General features: G+C 38.5%; 1 protein-coding gene across 1 annotated transcript; it reads right to left on the bottom strand.

Annotated features, from left to right (window-relative positions):
- Positions 1-1913: 1913 nt before the first annotated feature.
- On the bottom strand, positions 1914-22232 carry LOC108042434 (neuropeptide CCHamide-1 receptor). The gene is made up of 9 exons (XM_017120695.1): positions 21868-22232; positions 10120-10639; positions 7511-7737; positions 6639-6742; positions 6374-6583; positions 5318-5421; positions 4377-4514; positions 3013-3159; positions 1914-2937 (listed from the first exon to the last, which is right to left on the bottom strand). The coding sequence occupies exons 2-9, from the start codon at positions 10482-10484 to the stop codon at positions 2706-2708; spliced, it is 1527 nt and encodes a 508-aa protein (XP_016976184.1). The 5' UTR covers positions 10485-10639; positions 21868-22232; the 3' UTR covers positions 1914-2705.

The raw sequence follows: 22232 nt of genomic DNA, 5'->3' as shown, positions 1-22232 counted from the left end.
AATGCGCTTTAAGATATTGTAAGTATCGTGACCATTGGTATCATTACAATAGGAAAGCATTTTCCTTTATTCGTCACTTTAGAGATTATTACACGATAAAATAATTTATTTCGGGGATAAGAAAAATAGTTTTAAAATATACGTTCATGATTAAATGTAGAACTTTATAGTATCTTTTTCAGATTAAGCCTTTGAACGTTAAACTATTAAAAAAATATAAATTTCGTTCTCTTAAAAAAAACAGCTTCTTTAAATTGGCTGCTGGCAACACCAACGGTTTCGGGAATTTTAATCAGATACTGCTAATTAGACCAGAGTCTGCTGCCACAAATAATCTGAGTAATTGGTAACCAAAATAAAATTTCCGCCAGACTAAATTTAAAAATAACTGTTACGAAATGGGCAAAAATAGCTGGAAATCTGAAACCTGAAGGGAATAAAATAGAGCAGAAAAATAAAGTAAAGATGGCGAGGGAAGTACTAGCCGCAGAAGCAGCGACAAACACTTTGGACAGTTAATAAAGCCGGGATAAGCACTCGACTTGGCTTGATGACAACTTGACGTGGTCGCTGAAATGCCGCAATGAGCACCCGAAGCCGGTTTATTAAAAATGAGCAGCGAGAAGATGGGAAAATAAATAGAAAAGTACACGAGGAATGGCTGATGTCTTGCGGGTTGCCGGGCCAGAGATAACGCCTGTCGCCAGGACATGCAAAAGGAGTCGCAGGACTCGCAGTCGCAGGATACAGAGAAGGGATTCCAGAGGCAAATCCTCGGCACGTAGCTGCCAGATCAACGCACGCCCGACGCGCTCAACATTTTCATGAGTTAATTTAATTTCTGTATCTGCCGAATCTCTGGCGAATCGCAGGCAAAAAGGCTCACAGTAAATAATGGCGCAAATGTTCGTCCGATTTAAGCTGATTGACGTGATGGCACATTTCAATGGCACTCTCGCCCACAAAACCATCTTCGAAATGGCCGGAAATTGATTCTGGAAATGAGATGAAAAGCCAATGTAGCTTTATGGACAGACGTAAGTGCCCCATCAATTTGGACAAAAATCATCATGAAGCTTATAATGGGTTTATGAATTTTAAAGCCTCTGCTAATGAGCCATCAACGAGTTTGTATCCAGCCATTCACAATGTTACTTTGTATAGAACTATTTGAATCTACATCCTAAAATAAATCATTTGGCTTGAAAGTTGTTTATTAAGCTGTTTCTTTGTTTGAAACACGTGCTCAAACTCAGTCTTAAGCAACCAAATAAATTAGGCAATTAAGAAGAGATAATCGTGTTTTCAAAAAACCTACCCACTTGACCAACGAATTAAGTTAAATAAAGTACTTCCTAAATAAATCCTTGCCATAAAAACTATGAATAAGACAAACAAGACCAAAGGATAAGCCCAAACCCAAACAAACTGTCACAAAAACCGAATTCATATCACGATTTCATATCAAACTAGGAGCCTGAAATTTTTCAAAGAGTTTCGAGACGCAAAAAGCAATGGGTTTTTAATACTGCAGGCAAATCGAACGACTGTTCCCTGACTTTCCAGCCTAAAAGAGCAAAGCGATTTGTTTGAAGTGAAAGCGATTAAGTTGTGACTCCGATCTTACCTTTGTGCCTGCGGCCAAACCAATTAATCTCCCCAAAATGTCCCACGCAGAGCCTGAGTGAAAGAACCGCAGGGGTTTTCCAATCCGCTTTCCCTTTTCCCAGGTCACGACCGGCCTGCTTTGTTGTTGCGGTGAGCAAAGTTTTTCCTCAGCGCCCTTTAAGTTGTCTTCTAGCTGCCACAGCTGGATGGCCTCAGTAATTTAATTCCCCATAAATTTCCATGGCTCTCTGGTTTTTCGGGATTTTTAGCAACTTTTTGGCGACCAACGACAGATGAAAACAAAGTTTCTAACGCACAATTTACATTTATTTTCAACTATATGCTGGCACATAAAAATGTATTTACAAAGTTTGCGTGATTAGCTTTAAAACAGAGTCGTTATTTAGAGTACACAATATGTTTTAGCTTTCTTAACCTTTTCTATATAATTCATACGAGAAGTGTTGCTAGCTTAAAGCCGTGTTCCGGCTGCAATACTTTAGCTTATAAGCTTAACTTCTATGACATTGACACACATAAAGAACATCGAAATTCTTTGTTAGGTTTATATTTACATGGTACGAAAGTTGGTGACTTTGTTTCGATGCCAACGTTTTACAGAAATAATCTTTAGCTGCTACTTTGATGGAGTTTTATGAGTCGGAATTAGTTGAATATTATTAGGTAATTTGTTGGTATAAAGTAGTGTAAAAAAAACAATTAAAGTATTTGTTTCTATTTCTGTTTACTTATGTAATGCGGCGAATGGAAAAGATTAAATTACCCTTATAAGTATGCTACAGAAAACATAAGGCAACATTTAAGCATAGACCTATTCAAGTTTTAATATTCGTAGATTCCAATTTCATATTTCAAATTTAAGTTTATATCATACAAAGGTTCTGAAAGTGAAAGTGCTTTTGAAATTGACAGACTTTTTAACGACTTGCCAACATTTTATTTAAATTAAATTCGAGCTTAAGCTGAACGTAATAAGGTTTGCCCTAAACTACTTTTGATCTTGGTAGAGTGCTTGGGATAGGCTTCCTGTAAACTCCGTTTAGGTCCAGTGTGCTCCTCTGTTTCTGGCCGCGATTTCAGTTCATCAGGGATTCCTGGAATTTCGGTGGGTGCGAACGCGTCTGCTGGCTAAGTTCGTTAAGGGGCAGAAACCCGTAGGCCGGCGGTGCTTCATTGCGCCCAGGGGCGTGGCCCCCGGTCATGGCCAAGTCCACGGCGGAAATGGGGACTCCGGAAATGGGGACTCCGGCTCCATTCTGGTTTCCCCCGTTTGGCAGCGCCGTTATCGACGTCTCCTGCAGGCGACAGCTGTCCATTGTGGCGGTTTAATGATGGGTCTCGGAAATGGGGGTAATGGGGTTCCTGGCCAAGGACCACACTCACCTGCGGATGGTGCTCTGGTAGCAGGAGTGGCGGGAGTGGTACCGCTTGGAGGCGGTGCTGGTCAGCGAGGTGTCGCGGTGCATGCAGAAGGTGTCGTGCTGGCCGCGTTTCTTGCGCCGTCCACTCGCTCCGCGGCAGAACAGATATCTGCCGGACGGAACGGAACGGAATAGAATTGAGTTGCCAGTGGTGGCCAAATGGCATTTGACCAAGTGCCAGATTCCGGGAGCAGAAGGCCCCATTCGCGTGTCAAACAAAAATATTTCATAAAACTCGCTCATATGTGAAGGCGTGCATGGGGCGTTTTTTGAGTTTACACAGAGCAAAAAGATCAGCAGTTAATTTGATATCTTTTAGAAGCATGTTATAGAAAATGGTTTAGTATTTTATTATGCTCAGAATAAATAAATAATTATCAAGCGGAGAATTAAAAGATATTCAATAGACTTTTTGCAAATATAAAAACAGATTCCTTTCAAAATTAGGACTCAAATGCATTCTGTAAGAACTTTTAGGTACTTCTTTTTGGTATTCTGTCGACAGGAAATTAAAATTAAAAATTGATCAAAACAACTTGAAAATAAACAATTTGTCCATCACTTTTCTCAGTGCATGCATAAAGGTCCGACACTCTGCGAATTCATCCAGAAGCAACTAACAATTGCAGATGGCAATTCGAGAGCAGATACTCATATGAAAAGGGAAGTAGTGCACTTGGTCATTGAGTGCGATTCAATGCAACTGGGAACGAATATTAGAAAATCTGAGCAAATAAGAGGAAAATAAATAGAAGCACCATATGGTTGGCAATAGTTCATAACAGACGGAAAGTTTCAAAGAAAATCTTTTAAAAATAAATTAAATTAAAGCTCTTTGAGTGCATTCGACTGGTGTACATTAATTATTCGGCCATCGATTAATTTTCCACCTTGTGTTATCATGTCATCGGAAGAGCTCTCAAACTGACAATCATGAATATTTAAATTTATATTAAATACAAGCAAAACTGATTCATCCCGATGGAAATAAGTGCAATAACTCTTGACTCAAATAAAATAAACGAAAAGCAATTCACGTACACGTATACCAACCCACCGGGAATGACATTTAACTAACTACTGAATGTTTTGTGTAAACTTTGGGGCAAAATCATAGTGAGCTTTCAAGTCACGCATGAATGGCCAATTGTTTTTGCTCTTCTGAAGTTATGAGTTTATGAGTTTGGAAAGGGGGATACAAATGGCAGTTGGCTTACGCTTACAGTTACGGGGCTACAGACTGTCTACTGATCGACTAGCGAGTACCCACTAATCATGCTGTAGCGCAGTTATGCGGCTGGTGAGGTGATGTGAACGAACAAATACCTATTGAAGTGCTTGCGGAAGGCGCCGCTCACGAAGTAGAGGGCCACAGGATTGGCGCAGCTGTTGGCGAAGGACATGCAGTAGGCCACGATGCGCAGCACATGCCAGAAGGCATTGTAGTCGTCCTGGGCGGTGGGCCTGTAAGTATAAGGAAGTAAGGATTAGTCGCCTTACAGATACTTAGGAGCTTATAAAAGACAATCATTTCTGTTTTAAATACCTAATGGGTATCCTGAAATGAAATCAGCGTAAGGTACAGCTTTGCCGACTTAGAGAAACTGACGAAAGTCATTCACAAGCCTAATGGCAAAACTCGTTAAAATATTTCCTGAGATTCAAATATTCTTAAAGATGATTTTTAATTTAATTTTTTTTTTTTTACATTTAAATTCTTTTTAAATTCCATTTTCCCCCGCAATTATGTAACCCTATAAATGTCAATAAATGCTTGATTTCATATTAATAAAAGTTTATATAATAAGGGTATTTTGTTTAGTTCAAACATCAATTGGTAAACTTATCTGAAAAGTGAGTTCTAAAAACCTTTAAGGAATAAAAAAAAGGATATCGCTCGATCTAAGCAATCCTTTTGGAGCACGCAACACACCCTTTACTCCGCGAATACCTCTTGACAAAGCACAAACATATATTGGGAGTCGGAGTCGCAGCAAAGCAGCCATAATGGAGATATCAGCGGGGAAATTGATTGTCCGGCATCCCAGGCGAACAAGTGTCGGACAAATGGCGACAACATTACTCATACGCAGGACTCCTTTGTGGACTACATGTGTGCTGTGTTCTGTGTCCTGTGCTGCTGGCAGGTTCCCTTTTATCCGCCTGACAAATTGACTTTCCATCCATTCATTCATGAACATACCCAGCTTAGTGGCACCCCCTCCCCTGGGGAGGTGGTCCAAATCAGTAGCACCCAGAGCACTCACCAGAAGTAGAACCAGAGGAAGAAGACGTGGTAGGGCAGGAAGCAAATGCCAAAGATGACTACGAAGGCCAGAACAGTTACGGCCACCTTCCGACGGGCTCGAACCTGGAATTATAAAAAACTGGAGTTATGTGTTGAGAACAACAATCGCTTTAAAACCAAACGGATTGTACCCTTACAAATTCAATAATCTGACACTTAAATATTTCAAAGTGTTTGTCAGTTTGGTGTCAATATATCATTTCTTAAAGGCCTAATTGCATATTCAATATAAATTAAACTCCATGACAAAAAATAAAATTAAAGACCACAAAATTGTTCCGAATGAGATTAAAAAAAACTTTGGAAATAAAGTAGCACAAAGTCAAAGACAATTGAAAAAGGAAGCTCAAGAAAAGTTCCCACATAAACAAAAGTCAGAGAAAAACTTTTAACGACCTGAGAGTCAAGTGGAAACCATTTCAGACTTTAAATGTATGCCATTTGTGTTTAAAATTACCAATGCGACTGCACTCTTAAAAATTAAAATAATACCATTTACCAGTTCTTAGCCTCTATTGTTTTATGAACAACACAATCTCAATCACAATTGTAATAGAGAAACCAACGTAAGGTTTCAAAAACAAAAGAATGAGGAAAAGTTCTAACGAACTGGAAATAAAATACGAAACACTTTAAAATGAAATGTATACCACTATGTGGCAAACTCTCAATACGATGGCAAACATAAAGAATTCTTATTGACGAGAACACATGCTTTTTAAGCCACCAACAAGTTCCTCAATTTATTCAACTAACCCAGCAATTCAGTGTGAACTTCAGAGCGATGGTCAAGTTAATATGAATATTTTATGCCAACCAACTGAATGGAAAAAGTTTAAGCACACATTTTTTCAGCAACAGACCCTGCTGAAATAGTTGTGGAAAAACTTTATAATTCACTTTTCTGGAGCTCCCCTTTTTGGTCGGCCTTAGATGGGTTGAGACTCAATGATTGATTTCAATTGGTGGGTCTTATGAATACTTTTAGGGACCATAAATTGTATTTCGGGCTGACCTGGCGAACGGCTCCCTGAATTTCGCCAGGGACACTGGCCGAGTACATCAGATGGAGGGCGATGAGCACGTAGAACACGGCTATGATCACTAGGGGAATGGCGTAGTAGACGAGGAAGTGCAGCAGGACCATGGACTTGGCGTAGTTGATGCCCCACTCCTCCGGATACGGATAGCAGATGACAATCGACTTCTCGTTAATGCCCAAGTGCTGCAAGGAATGTTTAAGTTTTAAGGGTGAGTTAAGGTGACTTCTATTAACCTACCTTGAGATTACTGCCAATAAGGGCTGGCAATCCGCACAGAATGGCCAGCAGCCAAATGGATACCGCTGTGGCCAAAGTCATTCGGGTGGCCCGACGACCGCCTCCTGAAAGGATTGCAAAATTTATTACTTAATTAGGTGCCTTATATATGTAGCAAGCAGTCATACACACATGTACATATACACCTACACTTAAGTACTATTGTACTCCTATTTCACATACATACTCTAAGATAAGTTCCACAATTATTATATCCTTTATATGTCTCTTTTAATCTTGTGCGAAACCTATTGTCAACCGAACACTATGTCTATCTCGGTCTCGCACGTACGATCGGTTTAAGTTCCACTCTTGTGAAATAGGCTAAGCCCGCATAATTTGGAAAAGAATAAACTCACTTTTGCTGCGAATCTGAATCTCCAATGAATCAACAAGACGTATTTGTGCCACCTACATACATATATTATATATATAATTTTTGGAAATTAAATAGTTATAGCCAAATACCTCCTGATGGGTAATTCTATTTTTTAACAACAAACCATTCTTATATAATTGGAGTTCTTATTAAAGAAATATTTACTTTCCTTTTTAACTGCCCAAAAATATATACATTTTATGCAATAAGTTAAGTAATAGAATAGTAATAAAGAATATTGAAACATATTCTAATGATTTTCAATGGATCCCAAGCAAGTTTAAAGTAAATTAGAGTATAATTCACTTGATTATAAATAAATTAGATTACGTTTCAGGAATCTCTCTAGCTCTACATTTATAAAGGACCTGCATTCTAAAATCAAAGTATTTCAAGCTAAACATTTTTCATGTGCATACTGTATTAATGACTTCTCCGGTAAATACAAACTTACCATGGGCGTGAAACTTCCTCAAAGGATCCACGATGGCGAAGTAGCGATCTCCCGATAATGCGGTGAGTGTGAACACCGATACTCCAATGGACACATCCTTCATGAATTCGGAGAGGCTGCAGAGGAAGCTGCCGTAGGGCCAGTACTCCACTGTGTAAACCGTGGAGGCCAAAGGCACTGTGGTTACAATAACCAGCAGATCCGCCAGGGCCAGTGATAAAATATAGCTGAAAGAAGCAATATTAATGTAAAATTTAAACTGGGAGAGTGAGATAAAGAACCCATCCCAGGGATTTATTCAACGCTTTTTTGAGATAAGCAGGCTGACTTGGCAGCGGGGTTAACTCATCTTTTTGGCCAGCACGTGTCCTTGAAGTGTGATAAAAATGTGGCACTGGCTTGATTTATGTGCGCCAAACTTTAAGCCCAATTGTATATGGCTGCTGACTTAGGGGTAACACAATGACCGTTAAAATTGATTTATCTACCAAAAGCCTTATTAAGTGGAATGTAAATTATCCGTCGCCGAGAAGCGGAAAAAGAAGGCGAATTTCACTATTTATTGTGAGGGGCTTTGCCGGAGTACCACACACTTGAGGCCACAGTGGCTGCGAATAAGTGGCGCTCAGTGGCAATTCGGTCCGTGATCTCATGCAGTACTGTAATTGCGATTCCGCCTTTATGCAACCTCTCCGCTTTCCATAAATAAGCTGCATGTGGCACTTTGTTTGCCACGTTCTGGCCGTCGGAAATGCAACACCAAATTACGTTTTTGTGGCCCCCGGCAAAGCCGATAAGGGTCTTTGGAATCCTGCTCCGGCACTTGGCTTTTAAAGACCCCCCTTTCCCCACTTGGCTTTCACCCAAGGAACGAAATGCAATTTCAGCGTAATTTGATCAGTTGACATTTCCTTTCGTCTGCCAGTTTTATGTGAGTTAAGCTTAATGCAAAATCGTGTTGCCTGCAAATTCATAGTTTATGCGGCTGCCACTGCTCCAATGTTTCGGCATCCGTGAGAGGATTTAAGCGGATTTAAGTGGCGTACGGATACGGCCAACAATCCGGCCGTAAGTGGCGGTGCTCTTCAGGCCGCGTTGACCACTTCCGCACACAAAGTGGAATGTTTTAATTGGCCACAAGCCGCAAGGACCGACTCCTGTCCACCCAACCAAGGTCATCGCCTTAATGATCAACTCGTGTCGCTAATAAACTTCTTCACAGAGCCAATATGTTGCCACTGGAAACCGTGCTGTTTAAGTTATTTATTTTATACGGGGCGAAAATTGTCATGAAAATTGCCAGGCAACTTTGAAACGGAACTCTTGAAATGGCTAATAATATTTCAGTAGATTAACAACCATCTGAATATTGTAGTCATTGGTATTTTAAATGCTTAATTTCAGAATTAGTTTCACTGTAAATAAATTCACATTATGTTTACTAAACTTCACAAAGCAGTTATAGGGAAAACTATAGGGAAACTAAGGTTCCAATTAAGGCATGTAATTTCACTCAGAGTAACTGGCATATTAAATTCCTCAATTTCGCTAAATGGCTTCCTGAGTCTCGAAAATTGTGGCACAATTCCGTCGCCTTTAACGAATTACTTTGGCTTCCCAGAATGTAGGCAACATCTCGCTCGTGTAAGTCGCCACATAAGGTTATTGTCTGCCTCAAAATCATATTTATCTCGACCGTAAGCCCGGCACAATAACTTGATTTATGGCACACAATGTGCGAGCATGTACGAGTAGTACCTACAAAAATCACCCCCGACATGACTAATTAGTTATGCCATTTTGTTGCTCCTCTGCGGAAACATCAACAGCTGGCAATCGATCGGAATTTGTGTGTTCCGACATGTGAAAGGGAAATTTTAAGCAATTTCCAGGCGGAGGCGGTAACAACATTACCATTATCATCGCCGACTCACTGACTTTTCCTGCCTGGCATGCCACTTAATTAACTGATGACTTGGGGGGCAGGAGGGGGGCTGGACACTTTTCCGTCCTTGCTATTGGCCAACTCGTGACATTTGCCTTTTGCATGCATAATTTGGCGCAGACTCTTCGCTGCCAGGCGTGTGGCATATAATTAAATTCAATTTAAGTTCCTCATAAATCAAAAGGACATTTTTAGCCAGCTCATGGTACAGGTGTTACGACTAGGTAATGTCCTGGATTATTTGTCTGTCCCCTTAAGTTTTTAGATAAATATTTTTAAGTTGTGATATTCTCATTACTTACATACATACATAATATAATTTATATTTCTATATTTATATTTATATTTCTTAGCCATTTTATTTCTTTGAAATCCCAATAGTCTTACTATTCCAATATAGATATATAAATATAAAGTTTCCTAGGACTATGTTTAAAACCTAATTTGAATTCCCCAAACAGTTTTGAGTGATTTTAAAAAATATTTCAAGTCCCAAATTGAAGTTAAATGTATAGCTCAAATAACTGTTTATGAAACAAAGTGATCACAACTTTGGGGGATATTATTTAGGGATAACATTCGAACTCCTAACTCCGTGACCAGAAATACCCCGTCTGAACGCCGTTTTTCCGGGGTATCGTAAACTTTTCGCTGGGCAACTCACGTGTTGGGAACATTCCGCATCTGTCGCACACTGAGGAAGACCACAATCAGTGTCCCATTGCCCAGGACGCCGACCACGAAGATCAGGGCGAAGAGGAGGGGCACGATGTAGGTTTCCGGGCGGCGGCCGTAGGGCACGTAGGGCGTCTCGGTGGCCCCCAGTTCGGTGAAGTTCTCGGTGGACACGGAGTCCAGGAGGGGCCACTGGGTGGAGGAGGCCACCATGGCCAGATCCCAGAGAGCCTGCGTGACGTTCAGTGGGGTGGGCAGGGGCGGTGAGTCCCCCAGAATGTCCAGATCCAGACCCAGATCCACGTCCATGTCCAAGTCCGTTTCCATGCTGACCAAGTTGGCTGTGGCTATCATCAGGGGAATCTCCTGGCACTGCTGGCTCCACTCGTTTTTCCTTCGTTTAATGTTATTCCTTGCCAAACAGAACGGAAATTGTTTAAGCCAACATGATTAATTTGATTTCTTCACAGCTCGTTGCCTGCTGCATTTTTGCAACCGATTCTGTACAGCTGCAAATAGGAGAAAAACAATACAAATTGTAACATGAAATTGATTCAATTTGCTTTTGGTTTTGCCTTAATGGATTTGTACGAAATTTCATTATTCAATTTTAAATTCCTGCTGCCCAATATCAAAAATATTGTGCATATTTTCATAGCTTTTAAACGGTTGATTCAACTCGTGTTTGTTTACTTTTCTGGTTGCGAAAATGCATATTTACTATGGGATCAATTTATTGTTTTCGGTTTGCATGGCAAACAAGTTTCTATTGTTCGGAAGCAAACTTAAATGTTCAATGAAACAAATTTGCAAATTAAATTAAATTAGAATTGATACGTAAATATTATAATGTATAGCCACAAATATAAAAAGTGGGCTGACCTAATCAATAAAATATTTGCAATCATTGCATATTTAGAGACAATTTGCTGATTGATTTTGAATATATACAAATTTATTTGGAAGCTCTGATAAGTGAACGTAAAATAATATATTTTGTTTGCCAATAACATAGTACGATCTTAAGCATTTCTAACTGGACATTATTTTCCATGCTCTCCACTTTTGTCTGTTTAATTTAATTTGGCATGCAAATGCCTTTGTTCTCCTAACTGGATAATTGCATCATAGATGCACATTTGCTTTTCCATTAAATTGCATTTCAGCAAATCCCTCTACACTTTTGCCAAAAACTCAACTTTACCCTTCAGCTGGCTAATTTGGCATTCCCTTTTCCAAAGTATCTCAAAACACGTGCTAACTTTCCATTAAAGCGGCGATGGAAAAGGAGAGCTGAAGTATCCGGAAAATCGGGAAGGGAGAAGGGGGCTTTATGTTGCAGATTTATGGCATTAGCGTGGAATTTCTTATCATCCTGATGGTATGGCTTCATGGCATCCATGGTCCTGCCTTCTCCGACACTTCAAGGAATGCATATCCTGTCATTACATTTCCAGCCATTAACCGCACACACACATACACACAGTGACTCATAAAATGTAACTGACGCCGGAGGAAACTTCAGAGACTTGGACAAACAACAACAACAGGATCTTGAGAGCGGGAAAACTCTGCGTAATTGAAATCCGTGCGTTCGGCATTTTCTTTCCGCCCGTTCTGTCATTTCTTTGTAATAAAAATATGAATAGCCGACCGTGGAGCAGCGCTTCCTGGCCAGGTGAATGTAAACATCCGGACCAATCCCAAGACACCAAACCCCCCCCCACCCCACTTTCCCTTACGTTGCATAAAGCCCGGATGCCATCGAAAATGTGATGGAGAAACTGTAAAAACAGATGCCTTAAAAATCAAATCCGTATGAATGCATAAACACAATTTGCATAAACCGAAAGATGTCGGAATGACGCCTACAAAGTTGCGAAAGTGTTGGGGTGAAAATGTGCATGAAGTGTGCTCCTCGTAACTGCATTAAATTTAGTGTTTCTTAAAGGGTTTTCCTTGTTAAACCTGTTTAAGTTTTATTTAATAGCCATGCCACTCAGTAACACGATATTCCATTCCATCAATTTAAGCTGATCTCAGATAAGGACTAATTAAGGAAACTTTGGCAAAACTTTTCCTCTAACCTTAACTTTATCTTAGCCATCTCAGGTAAACGAGAAGACCAAGTTCTCAATTTGCCAGCAAATAGTTCGAGTTTTTTACATTTTCTATCGCAGTTTTTGGTTATTATTCTTTCATCGCCTGCTGTGCTTGCTGCTAGTTAATAAAACAAATTGTTTTTTAATGAATTTATGACCACAATTTGCTGCTGGCTAATTGCGTTGAACATAAAAAACGTATTAATACGGGGGGAAATTAAAGCTAGCAAAACAATCAAACAATAGAAGAATGGTTCTGGTGGCGTATGAGTGATATTGCAACTTATGAATATTACAATTGCTTTTTAATATTAATGAAAATAGTTTGTTTGTATTGAGTTTAAAATTAAGCCCTATGGCTTAGAAAAAGTGCAGAAAAGTTTAAAAGGAAGCATTAAGAAAATAACTGGGTGTCACCGGTGGCGTATGAGTAATAATTATTATGAACCCTGTAAAATTATAATGTTGAAATCATTTATTGTAATATTTAAATGTATTCCATAAATTACAGAAATAAAAATGTGCTATTGGCAGCATAATTTGTTAGAGTTGATTTATTTTAAATGTATATAAGAACCACCTAATTACTTTCGATTTAATTCACTTTTCTATTCATCAATTATAAAAGCTGGTTTTTCATAAACGAAAACTTTTTCGTGCTCCTTTGATTTTCAAGAACTTTTCGTCTTTTCGTATTCAATGGCTATTTGATATTTTCCAGTTCGGTGTTTCCTAAGACTTCTCACTTCTTGCAGTTCGAGTATTCCGAATTGAATTAAATTCTCCATTGTTGACCTTCTTGAATGGCTTCACGTGGATTGGCAAAAATGGAGCTTGCGAAACTTGCAAATACCCGAAATGTAAATGAAGTTCGAGAACAAAGGCACACTAATTAAGTAATTTCGAACGAAAGCAGAAAATCGCTGGAATATTTTTAACTGAAACTGGCTGCCAGATGAGCCTGTTGAAATGTCAACACTGGCCGCATTGTTTGCAGCTCAGCGTAATTAATTTGTTAACTGAATGTTAACACAAGTGGGTGGAAGGACTAGGATGCGGTCAGGTTTATTTGTACAACACTTAGCTAATTGAATTTCGACACTGACTAGGCCAAATGATAAATTATTCCCTTTAAAGTAAGTGTACAGCGCAAAACATTCGGTTCGACGCCATAAATATTCATAGCTCCAACGAAAAGTGATCTATTTTGGGATAGCTGCCATTAGACCGACAAATAAACCTGTTAGCCTGTGTCAATAAGTGGCTTACATCGCTCCATTCGCACAAAAAACAATTGAGCAGTGAAGTGTCGTGATTTATGACAGCCAATGGCCGGCAGAGTCCGCTTATCTGGCGACCATCTGGATGTCAAATTGGAATGGAACCTAAACGAAAAGGGCTTCCTAAATACCCTGTTAGAGGAGCTTAATATTTAAGAGGTATCTTGACCACAAGTCAGGGAAAACATAAAAGTTCTGAGTCATTTAAAATAAACTTATTTGTAAAACAAACTTTGATAGTTATATAACAAAACCCATTCAAAGGCATTTAAAATAAACTTATTTATAAAACGTACTATAATAGTTATCTAACCAAAACCAAGCAACATTCTAGTCATTTAAAATAAACTTATTTAATATACAAACTATGATAGTTATCTAACAAAACCCATTCAAAGGCATTTAAAATAAATATTTATAAAACGAACTATGATAGTTATCTAACAAAAACCAAGCTAAGCAATGCTGTGACACTTTCTATTTACAGAACATTCTGAGAATCCACTCTTAATAATCCCTTGTAACTTCTAAGTAAACAATACATTAATGTTTTTCATCCTGCCAAATTTGTTAAATAACATTTGATAATACTTAAATATTAATATTAATATTATTATTATATTATATTAATATTTATTAATATATACTAAATATTCTAATAAGAAATAATAACTACTAAGTTTCAACAGAATATTGCATGCTTTACTTGCTTCCATGCATGTTTTTAGTCACCATGTATTACTGGAATTATATACCAGACTTGATATGTTGAAATAAAACATAAGAAACTCACACTTTTATAATTTGTTAAGTCTCAACTCCATAAAGTAGTAGTTTTGTAATTTCCAGGATACCATTCAGTCACTGGATATTCTTGCAACAGCCGCAGTTAGTTGTTACATTGGTGACTCCATGCTTATGAGTGCGTTTGATAAATCAATGCAATTTATCAGTGGTTCAGTGGCGGACAAAACGCCACTTAAAATGCGACGCACTCCGGTCCCGAACTCCGAAATCCGGGGGAAGTGGTGGTAACCTAGGTGGTGGTAACCTATCCCACTGCCAAAATGTTTATCGCATCGCAAACAGGCAACACACGTTGCCAACCGAGTGGGAATCGAACCGAAAAACAGGCGGCGGGATTGAAATCTTATCTGGCATTCGTTTGGGACTTAGTGCGTCTCATAATAAATGCAGTTAAGTCGGGATTGTTTTGGGGACAAAGGGCGCCTGGAATTCGCAGCCACACACGAATGTTGTGAATAAATAACGCGGACACTCGTACTCCCCCGAAACAAAAAATAGAGAGACAAGAGTCCTTTTCCATTTTTCAGTTGCTGTGCAGGAATATTTTTTCTTTTTCATGACATATGCGTAAAAAACAGGGAGACAGGCTTTGCCAAAAGATTTGCGATTGGCCATTTGTTGTGTCGCTTGTAATTGAATACCAGCCTGCCTGCTTTTTATTTATTTATGCAAATATAATGAAAGAGAAATACGATTTTCAATCATTTATTCCAGCAGAAAAGCTTTTGAATAACTGAGCCATTTTTTTGAATTTTGATATCTAGTCTGCTGTTGTTTCATTTACAGAACATTTCTGTATTTAATACTGTACCGAGTCTTTAATGAAAAGTTTAATGGCATCGCCAGTTTAAAAATGCCACACTGGATTATGGATATAAGTGTCCCCAAATACGCGCATGTTCGAACATAAAGCAACCACTAAGACGAGGCGATAAAAAATCAAATTGAATCATCCCATAAGCCATTTCACTTCATTGTCATAGTTGTTTTTAATTTTTCCCTCTGCTCCTCGCGGAATTTGTCCACATCAGTTGTTTCCGTATATTATTTTTCTCATTTTTGTGAAAATCGTTTTTCCGATTCGCACTTATTGAAGTGGGGATAGGAAGTAGGTTTAAAATAAAGCCATAAACGCTAGGGGATCAGCTCGAAAGTGTACGCGAAATGGCGGAAGAATTTCGATTGTCATTATCTAGATAAATTATTTATGTAATCGCACGTAACCATTATTTTTATGGAATTTTTTTTGCCTGCGGCCTGGTCCAAAAAAGTGCTAGAAACAATTTTCCCACCCGCAGCGAAAATCGATTATCAAAGGAAATTTGCAATGCGAAAACCAGGAGGACAGTGTTAACATTCTTGGCTCTGAAAATGTAATAAAATCAGGCCCGGAAAAGTGCGCTTTGCCACGGAAAAGAAAAAAGATAATAGGGAGCGGTCGGGTCCAATCAATGCGGCAAAAACTTTAAATTACCATGAGAACACACCCGCATATCCCCTAATAAGCCGTTGGGAAGGCTGACATCGCAATTAGATTTTTAGCCGGCTCCACTCGCTTCCCTGGGCACAATTAGAGTGCATTACTATGTCTGAATAAAACTTTGTCGGCAACAGAGCAATTTCAATTGTCTGCTAACTGTTTTCCATGTGAAACACTGGGCACAAGCTGAAAAAGTATATTATTATATTAAATTTCAAGATAAAATAAAAAACAAATATAATATAAATATTGTTGATTTTAATAAAAAAGGTTTTAAATTAACATGCTCTTCCATTCAAAACTTTATTTTGTATATTGTTAATCTGAAAGTTTTTAGAAGAGTCCTTCAAGATTCATAAACTTACATATCTTAGACAAGTTTATGATTTGAACTCCCCAGTTAATGTTATTTCCCTATATTCCCTACTATTTGAAGAGTTCCACAATATTAATAAACTTACATGTAAATATTGTTTTTCTAAGTTTATGATTTTAAACTACTTAATAAATATTATTTCCCTGTTAATATTTAACGTATTTTCTTCTTTATTTGCAATGTTCAAATATTTATTCTTCAAGTGTACATGCCCATCTAAAGCAATTTATTCGCCATGTACCATTAGCATACAAACTATACATATAATTCCGAAGCACGCCACTGTTGCCACCAAATAAAGAATATTTCTGGCGTTTGTTCTTTGCCAAGCCCTCAACCTAATTTCGTTGTTTAAACTGCATGAGTTGGCATTTTTAATATTCCTTGAGTATGCGATGTATTTAAGCTTTTATTGGCTTGAATGGAAATTCCTCTTCCTCGTTTTCCAGACCGTTTAATTAAATCATTTTGCATGTCTCCTGCTTTATTGCATTTCACTTTATTCGGTTCCCCACTTGCTCTTAATCATTTCCCACTGGGTTTTCCCGTAAACTTTCCGGTTCTGCCATTTACGAGTACTAATTGCCCGCTAAAAAGTGCCAATTTTTCGTCCCGTTTCGTTTGTTCCTTTATTTGTTTTTTTCGGGGGGCAGAAGAGTCCTTCGCACGTATAAATGGAGTGTCCGACTCTTGATTTATATACTTGAGTAATGGATGTTGCACACATAAACTCGGCTGGACAAAAGCTTTTGTAGCTGTGGGTGACAATTTAAAACACAAAAAGGAATTTTAAATGTTTTTCCTGGTACAGTTCCAAATACCCTTTATTACTCTGTTTTATTGAATAAATACATAGGAGTACATTGGAGGTATTATTTGGAGTTGGGAAAAGTTAAATGTTACTTCGTAAATTGTGTATTGTCTTGAACAAGTTAAAAAACTAGTAATTACAAAAAAAAGTGAAAATTTCAATTTAAAAAAATAATAAAATTTGTTTTCAATTACCTAACTAATGTACCCTGATTTGTAGCTGTCTTTAAATGATTTGCGTTCAATTTTTCACACGCTGACAATTTGTTTTTCTTTGCTAACATCTGCGCTGCTCGTTAATTTAAATTTTATTTCATCGCCTAAATGCCGACCACTTTGCATAATTCAATGCTCCCCTCAAAGCCTTAATTTTCGCTTGTGTTTTTCTGGCTTTTTTCCGTAGTTTGTTGACATTTCTTTGATGGGCGTAGAGAGCAGCTTCATTATTCAGAAACAGCTGTTGGACCAGAGGGGCAGTGAGAGGGGTGGCGACTCCTCGACACATAAATTTGACTGACTGTCGGACACGCCGCACTTATGCCTCAATCCATCCTGCCCCCCGACATCGGCACATATATCATTTTCATTTTGTAATTTGTCTCCCGACCCCGAGTTTCCTGCTTTTGGCCCGGCTTTCGGCATTTTGTGCACAATGGCCCCCAGTTAATTGGTTGGGTGTTGCCCATTTCTGGTTCCGGCAGGACCTGGGGGTCTCCGGGTGTCCGGGTATCCTGGTATCGGTGTCAGGCGAAGGCGCCTCATATTAAATTACATGACAGCTTACATGAGGTGCCAACTTCCCCTCGGCGAGCTCATTAAATGTGGAAAATAAATGGCAAATGGGGGCGTGCTTTCACTCGTGAAAAATGCGGAAAATTCTGTTTTGCTTATGCAATTTTAATAATTTCCCTGCGATTCATTTTCAGCTTGTTGATTTTTAATGAAGCCATTTGGGCAAAACAATGTAATAATCGCACATGACTGATTGCCATAATTATACCATGCTCATCTCGCAACTATTCTAATTGATTTTGATTCCTTACTCGATTTAAAATAATAACTACGTTCAATAGGTACTAATATTCCAGAAATAATTATAAATACCATCAGGGGAATAATTTCATTTTAGATAATTGATATTAGTAGCTGAAAGCAAAGCTATGCAAAAAAATGCTTAAATTATTTTTTGGATTTGTAAACTTCCTAACCATATATATAATATATATTTATAAAGATAAACCAAACAGAATCCCAATTTAAAGGCTTACTTTTGTGGTTATGGTAATTGAAGTTTTGGTAAACAATAATCTCAAGATTTCCAAGCTTTAATTGAATACAGAAATTCAATTTGCTAAGAATACGAGACGATAAATTAACTTGAGCTCGATGCCAAGAACTAAGACATCGCACACTTTTCATATTAGAAGCGGAAAAGTCGCTCAGCATTAATTAATTGCAAGCGTGCTCGCTATCAGAAATGCTTCTCCCAAGAGCAAATTCAGGCGATAGTATTAAAAACGTCTGTTTTCCCTTCGGTTACCTAATTAATGAGATGGTACAGAAGTACAAACATGCATAACTTTTAGCATTTAATAAGCTGCAGGGGCAAAAACTCGGAAATAAGAAAAACTATTCAAAATGCAACCTTTGTGCAAAGCGGGAATTGCGGTTTCGTGTTACGCACAACCTAATAATGCTAATTGCATATCGGTCTGCCTTTCAACTTGGCTAAATGGTGAGCTACTCTTCGGATTGGCAAGGGTTTAAACTGCATTTTGCCATTACGTTATTACCAAAGAGAGGGGATTTTTAAAAGGAATATTTATATGCAAAACTGGCATTCAAATAATGAAATTCATTTTTAAATCAATAAATAAACTGTTTAGAATGAAAACCTATCGTTGCTTTACCATTGCAATTAAACTAAAAGTTATTTTCTATCTTGAAAAAGGAATCTTCTTTTGCTCGCAACTTTCTCCTACAAACATAAGTAATTAAATCATTTGTCATTTGCAGATACGCCGGCATCTTTGCCTTTCGACATTGCTAATAACTTTTTCCGGAGAAGATTTGAATCAGGCCGTCAACGAGACTGTCAATTTCCGAAGTCCTTCGAACAAAAGCCGGAAAAAAGTGAAAGGAAAGGCCAGTGAGGCCAAAGTGAGAGACAATAGCACTTGAAAAGTTCCGCACCATTACTCGGGTGTTTTGTGGTGATTGGGTTTGATATTGGGATGATCTCTGCCCCGCCCTCGACCAAAGAAAAACTTAACCGAGGTTCAAGATTCCTGGCAGAAATGACAGTTTCGACCCCTCGGATCCAGACACTTGAAGTGTCGGGCAAACAAAATCATTGGCTAACGTGTTTTGTTTGGCTAAGCGAACTTTGCCTTGCCTGGAAACTAAAACAAAAGAGGGAAACTATCTTACATTTCAATTTAAGTTCGCCGAGAGTTCCTTTCGCCGCTCCTTCCCTTGATTAACTGCAAATGCAAAGAGTGTGTGCCCGTGGATTGAACTTCGACTTCGACTTCGACTTCGGCTTCATTTCCACCTAATTAGTTGCAATTGTTTGCCGCTTTACTTTCAGCTCCGACTGTGACGCCCACACCCGGCGTATGCGCATTATAAAAATTTATGACTCATAGAAATTAAATGGCTGTCATTCGTATGTATTAGCCAAGCGAAATTAGTTTGTCTTAGCAGATCCACAGCGACCTCGTGGTTGAGGGATAAAAAGTGGGTGTGGATGTGGGTGGGATTGGGATTGGGTACTGGGTTCTGGGTGCGGTTTTCTGGGTGTTCTCGGTTTTCTGGTTTTCCGGGAAAACAAAGGCAACGAATAAACGCGGAAGATGCATATCAAATCGTTGCCAGCATAAATCAAAGGTAACCCAAATACATAAATATTGTACAATATACATGTTTATGGGGGTGGACTTCTGAGAGAAATAAAGACCTTATCTAAGCGATTTCATTTGTTCATTTGTATACTTCTCCCTTAAAATCGCTTTTAGTCTTTTTCCCGTTTTCCGGCGCCGTTAAATAATGTATAAACTTGGCCTTTAATTGAACTTTTCGTAGATAAGCAGTCAATAAATCGAAAATGTAAATTGTATTTTCTCTCAGCGGCTTTTTGCTATTTATTTTTGTTTTTGTAAGTTCTGCCAACGAAAATTTGGCAAGGTGCAGCTATTGTTTAATTTCGAAGGCACCTAAAATCAATCCATCCCAAAAAGAATAGAACTCACTAAATTGTACACATATGTTTTTGTAAAATATTTAGGCTTTTGTTTATGGGCGCACGTCGACATCGTTTTTGTTTAATGCTGTCGCGTCGGTTAGTTGTAAACAAACTTACTAAATGGACTGGATGGATGGACGGATCGTGTCCAGCAGCACGGTTCGTTTATATATTTAGATGGCGAACGATAGACAATTTCAGCGATTAGGCCAGAAGGCAACCTAAATTTTCCATAAGTCCCCTGTTCGTTTTCCCCTGAGAAATTACCCCGATCGTGTGGCTTATGTTAATGGGCCATTTAAGCCGGGCAGTTAGCTCCTCCAGCTGCCCAAAAAAACCAATAAATGCCACGCGCATCCGATGCACTTTGGGGTTCCTCCACCTCCTACATTTCCATTTCTTTTTTCATATTCCTCTTGTTGCAAGAGTCTGTCCTCCGGCTTGTGTTGTTTCGGTGTTTTTTCTAGTTTTTCATTAACTTGGGAGTTCCTGGTTTGTGGCTAAGTGTGCAGCATGAAAAGGGTGTTACCCAAATACCCGAATAAAACATGAGCTTAAGATTCTGGTTGCAACTGAAACCTTTATGGCTGCATACACTAAATTGAATTGAAATATATGCAACGTTTACAGTGCACGGAGAAAAAACATTATGGTTCTGAATGATCTTCTCAAAATAGGTATAATCAATGAATAATGTTATTATGATTTGGTTATGATTTACTTGGCGATACTTAATGTGCCATTTCTTATGTTATGTATGAGGGATTCAAAAGACAATGATTGCAAACAATTTAATGATATTTTAAAAATCATTTAATAAAACCATATATATTATAAATATAATTATTTCTTTCACAACATTTTAGAAAAATCTATTGTAAGATTATTCCGCTCAAAAATGTTATTTCTAGATCAAATCTCTATTTTCATATCAGATCCATATACACTTGACTGAAATTATGAGTGTAATGAATAATCCCAAATTGAAATAGGAGGAATGCAACGCATACGGTAAACAAAAACCAAATTGAAATGGTAGCAAACATTACTGTTCGAACGATGAAAGAGTTATTCAGAATTATTCATTGAAATTACGTAACCGAACAGTGGATTGTGTATTGAACACAATCAACAGGAAATCTATCAACATGCAAGGGCAAAAATTGCATTAAAATGGAAATTTCAGGCGCTGGTTTTGAAAATTGCCAACCCATATTCAGGATTTATGGAGCAACACAAGCCGTATGCAAACGGAAAACGGAAGCAAAATAAACAGCACGAAAGCGAAACGGAAACAGAACCAGAACCCCAGGAAAAGGGGCCCGTTTTGTCGATTTGGATGTAAATGCACATAAGCTATTTCCCCCAATGCAGTTTTAAAGCAGTAAAGGGCCGGAAAACCGTATTTTTCACGGACTTTTACAGATTCAAATGTCGATAGGCGGACAGGGAATTTATTGAGCTCACATCAATTTTTCGGGATACTAAAGCGGCCATATGCAGACTCAAATGTCAGCTGTCAGAAAGCCAGGAAAAAGCGATTACGCGAGATTAACTGATCAATTTTTAATTTGCCATTTCCGACACCGCCGATAAACACATTCACATCAATCTGCAATTATTATTTATGGTGCTTACATTTGCGTTAAAGTGCTTCCGTGTTTTCAAGCGATTCCAGCCATCGCATTTGGGACGCCACTTAAACAGGATATGGACACGAGGAGCACATGCCACATTCCACACACACCCCACACTTGGGCAAATTTTGTTTACACCGCAATGGCACAGCACAACACACACGGGAAGAATTTAAATAATTTATTCGACTTTTTTTAGCAGGCCAAAAGCACTTGAAATAGCCGGATATTGGCGTCAACGCTGCCGAATCGCAGAGCACATCCAAATATTCCGTTTTTGAACTTGAACTGCCCGTCGGAACGGAGGAGAGAACGCATGCGACTTGTTGGCGCGCGCGAAAACGTTTGGTTTGCCCTCGAGTTTGC

The sequence above is a fragment of the Drosophila rhopaloa genome, unplaced genomic scaffold, assembly GCF_018152115.1.
Source record: "Drosophila rhopaloa isolate 14029-0021.01 unplaced genomic scaffold, ASM1815211v1 contig_115, whole genome shotgun sequence".
Taxonomy (NCBI): domain Eukaryota; kingdom Metazoa; phylum Arthropoda; class Insecta; order Diptera; family Drosophilidae; genus Drosophila; species Drosophila rhopaloa.
The sequence above is the reverse complement of the archived record's forward strand: the minus strand, read 5'-3'. Positions and strand labels throughout refer to the sequence as shown.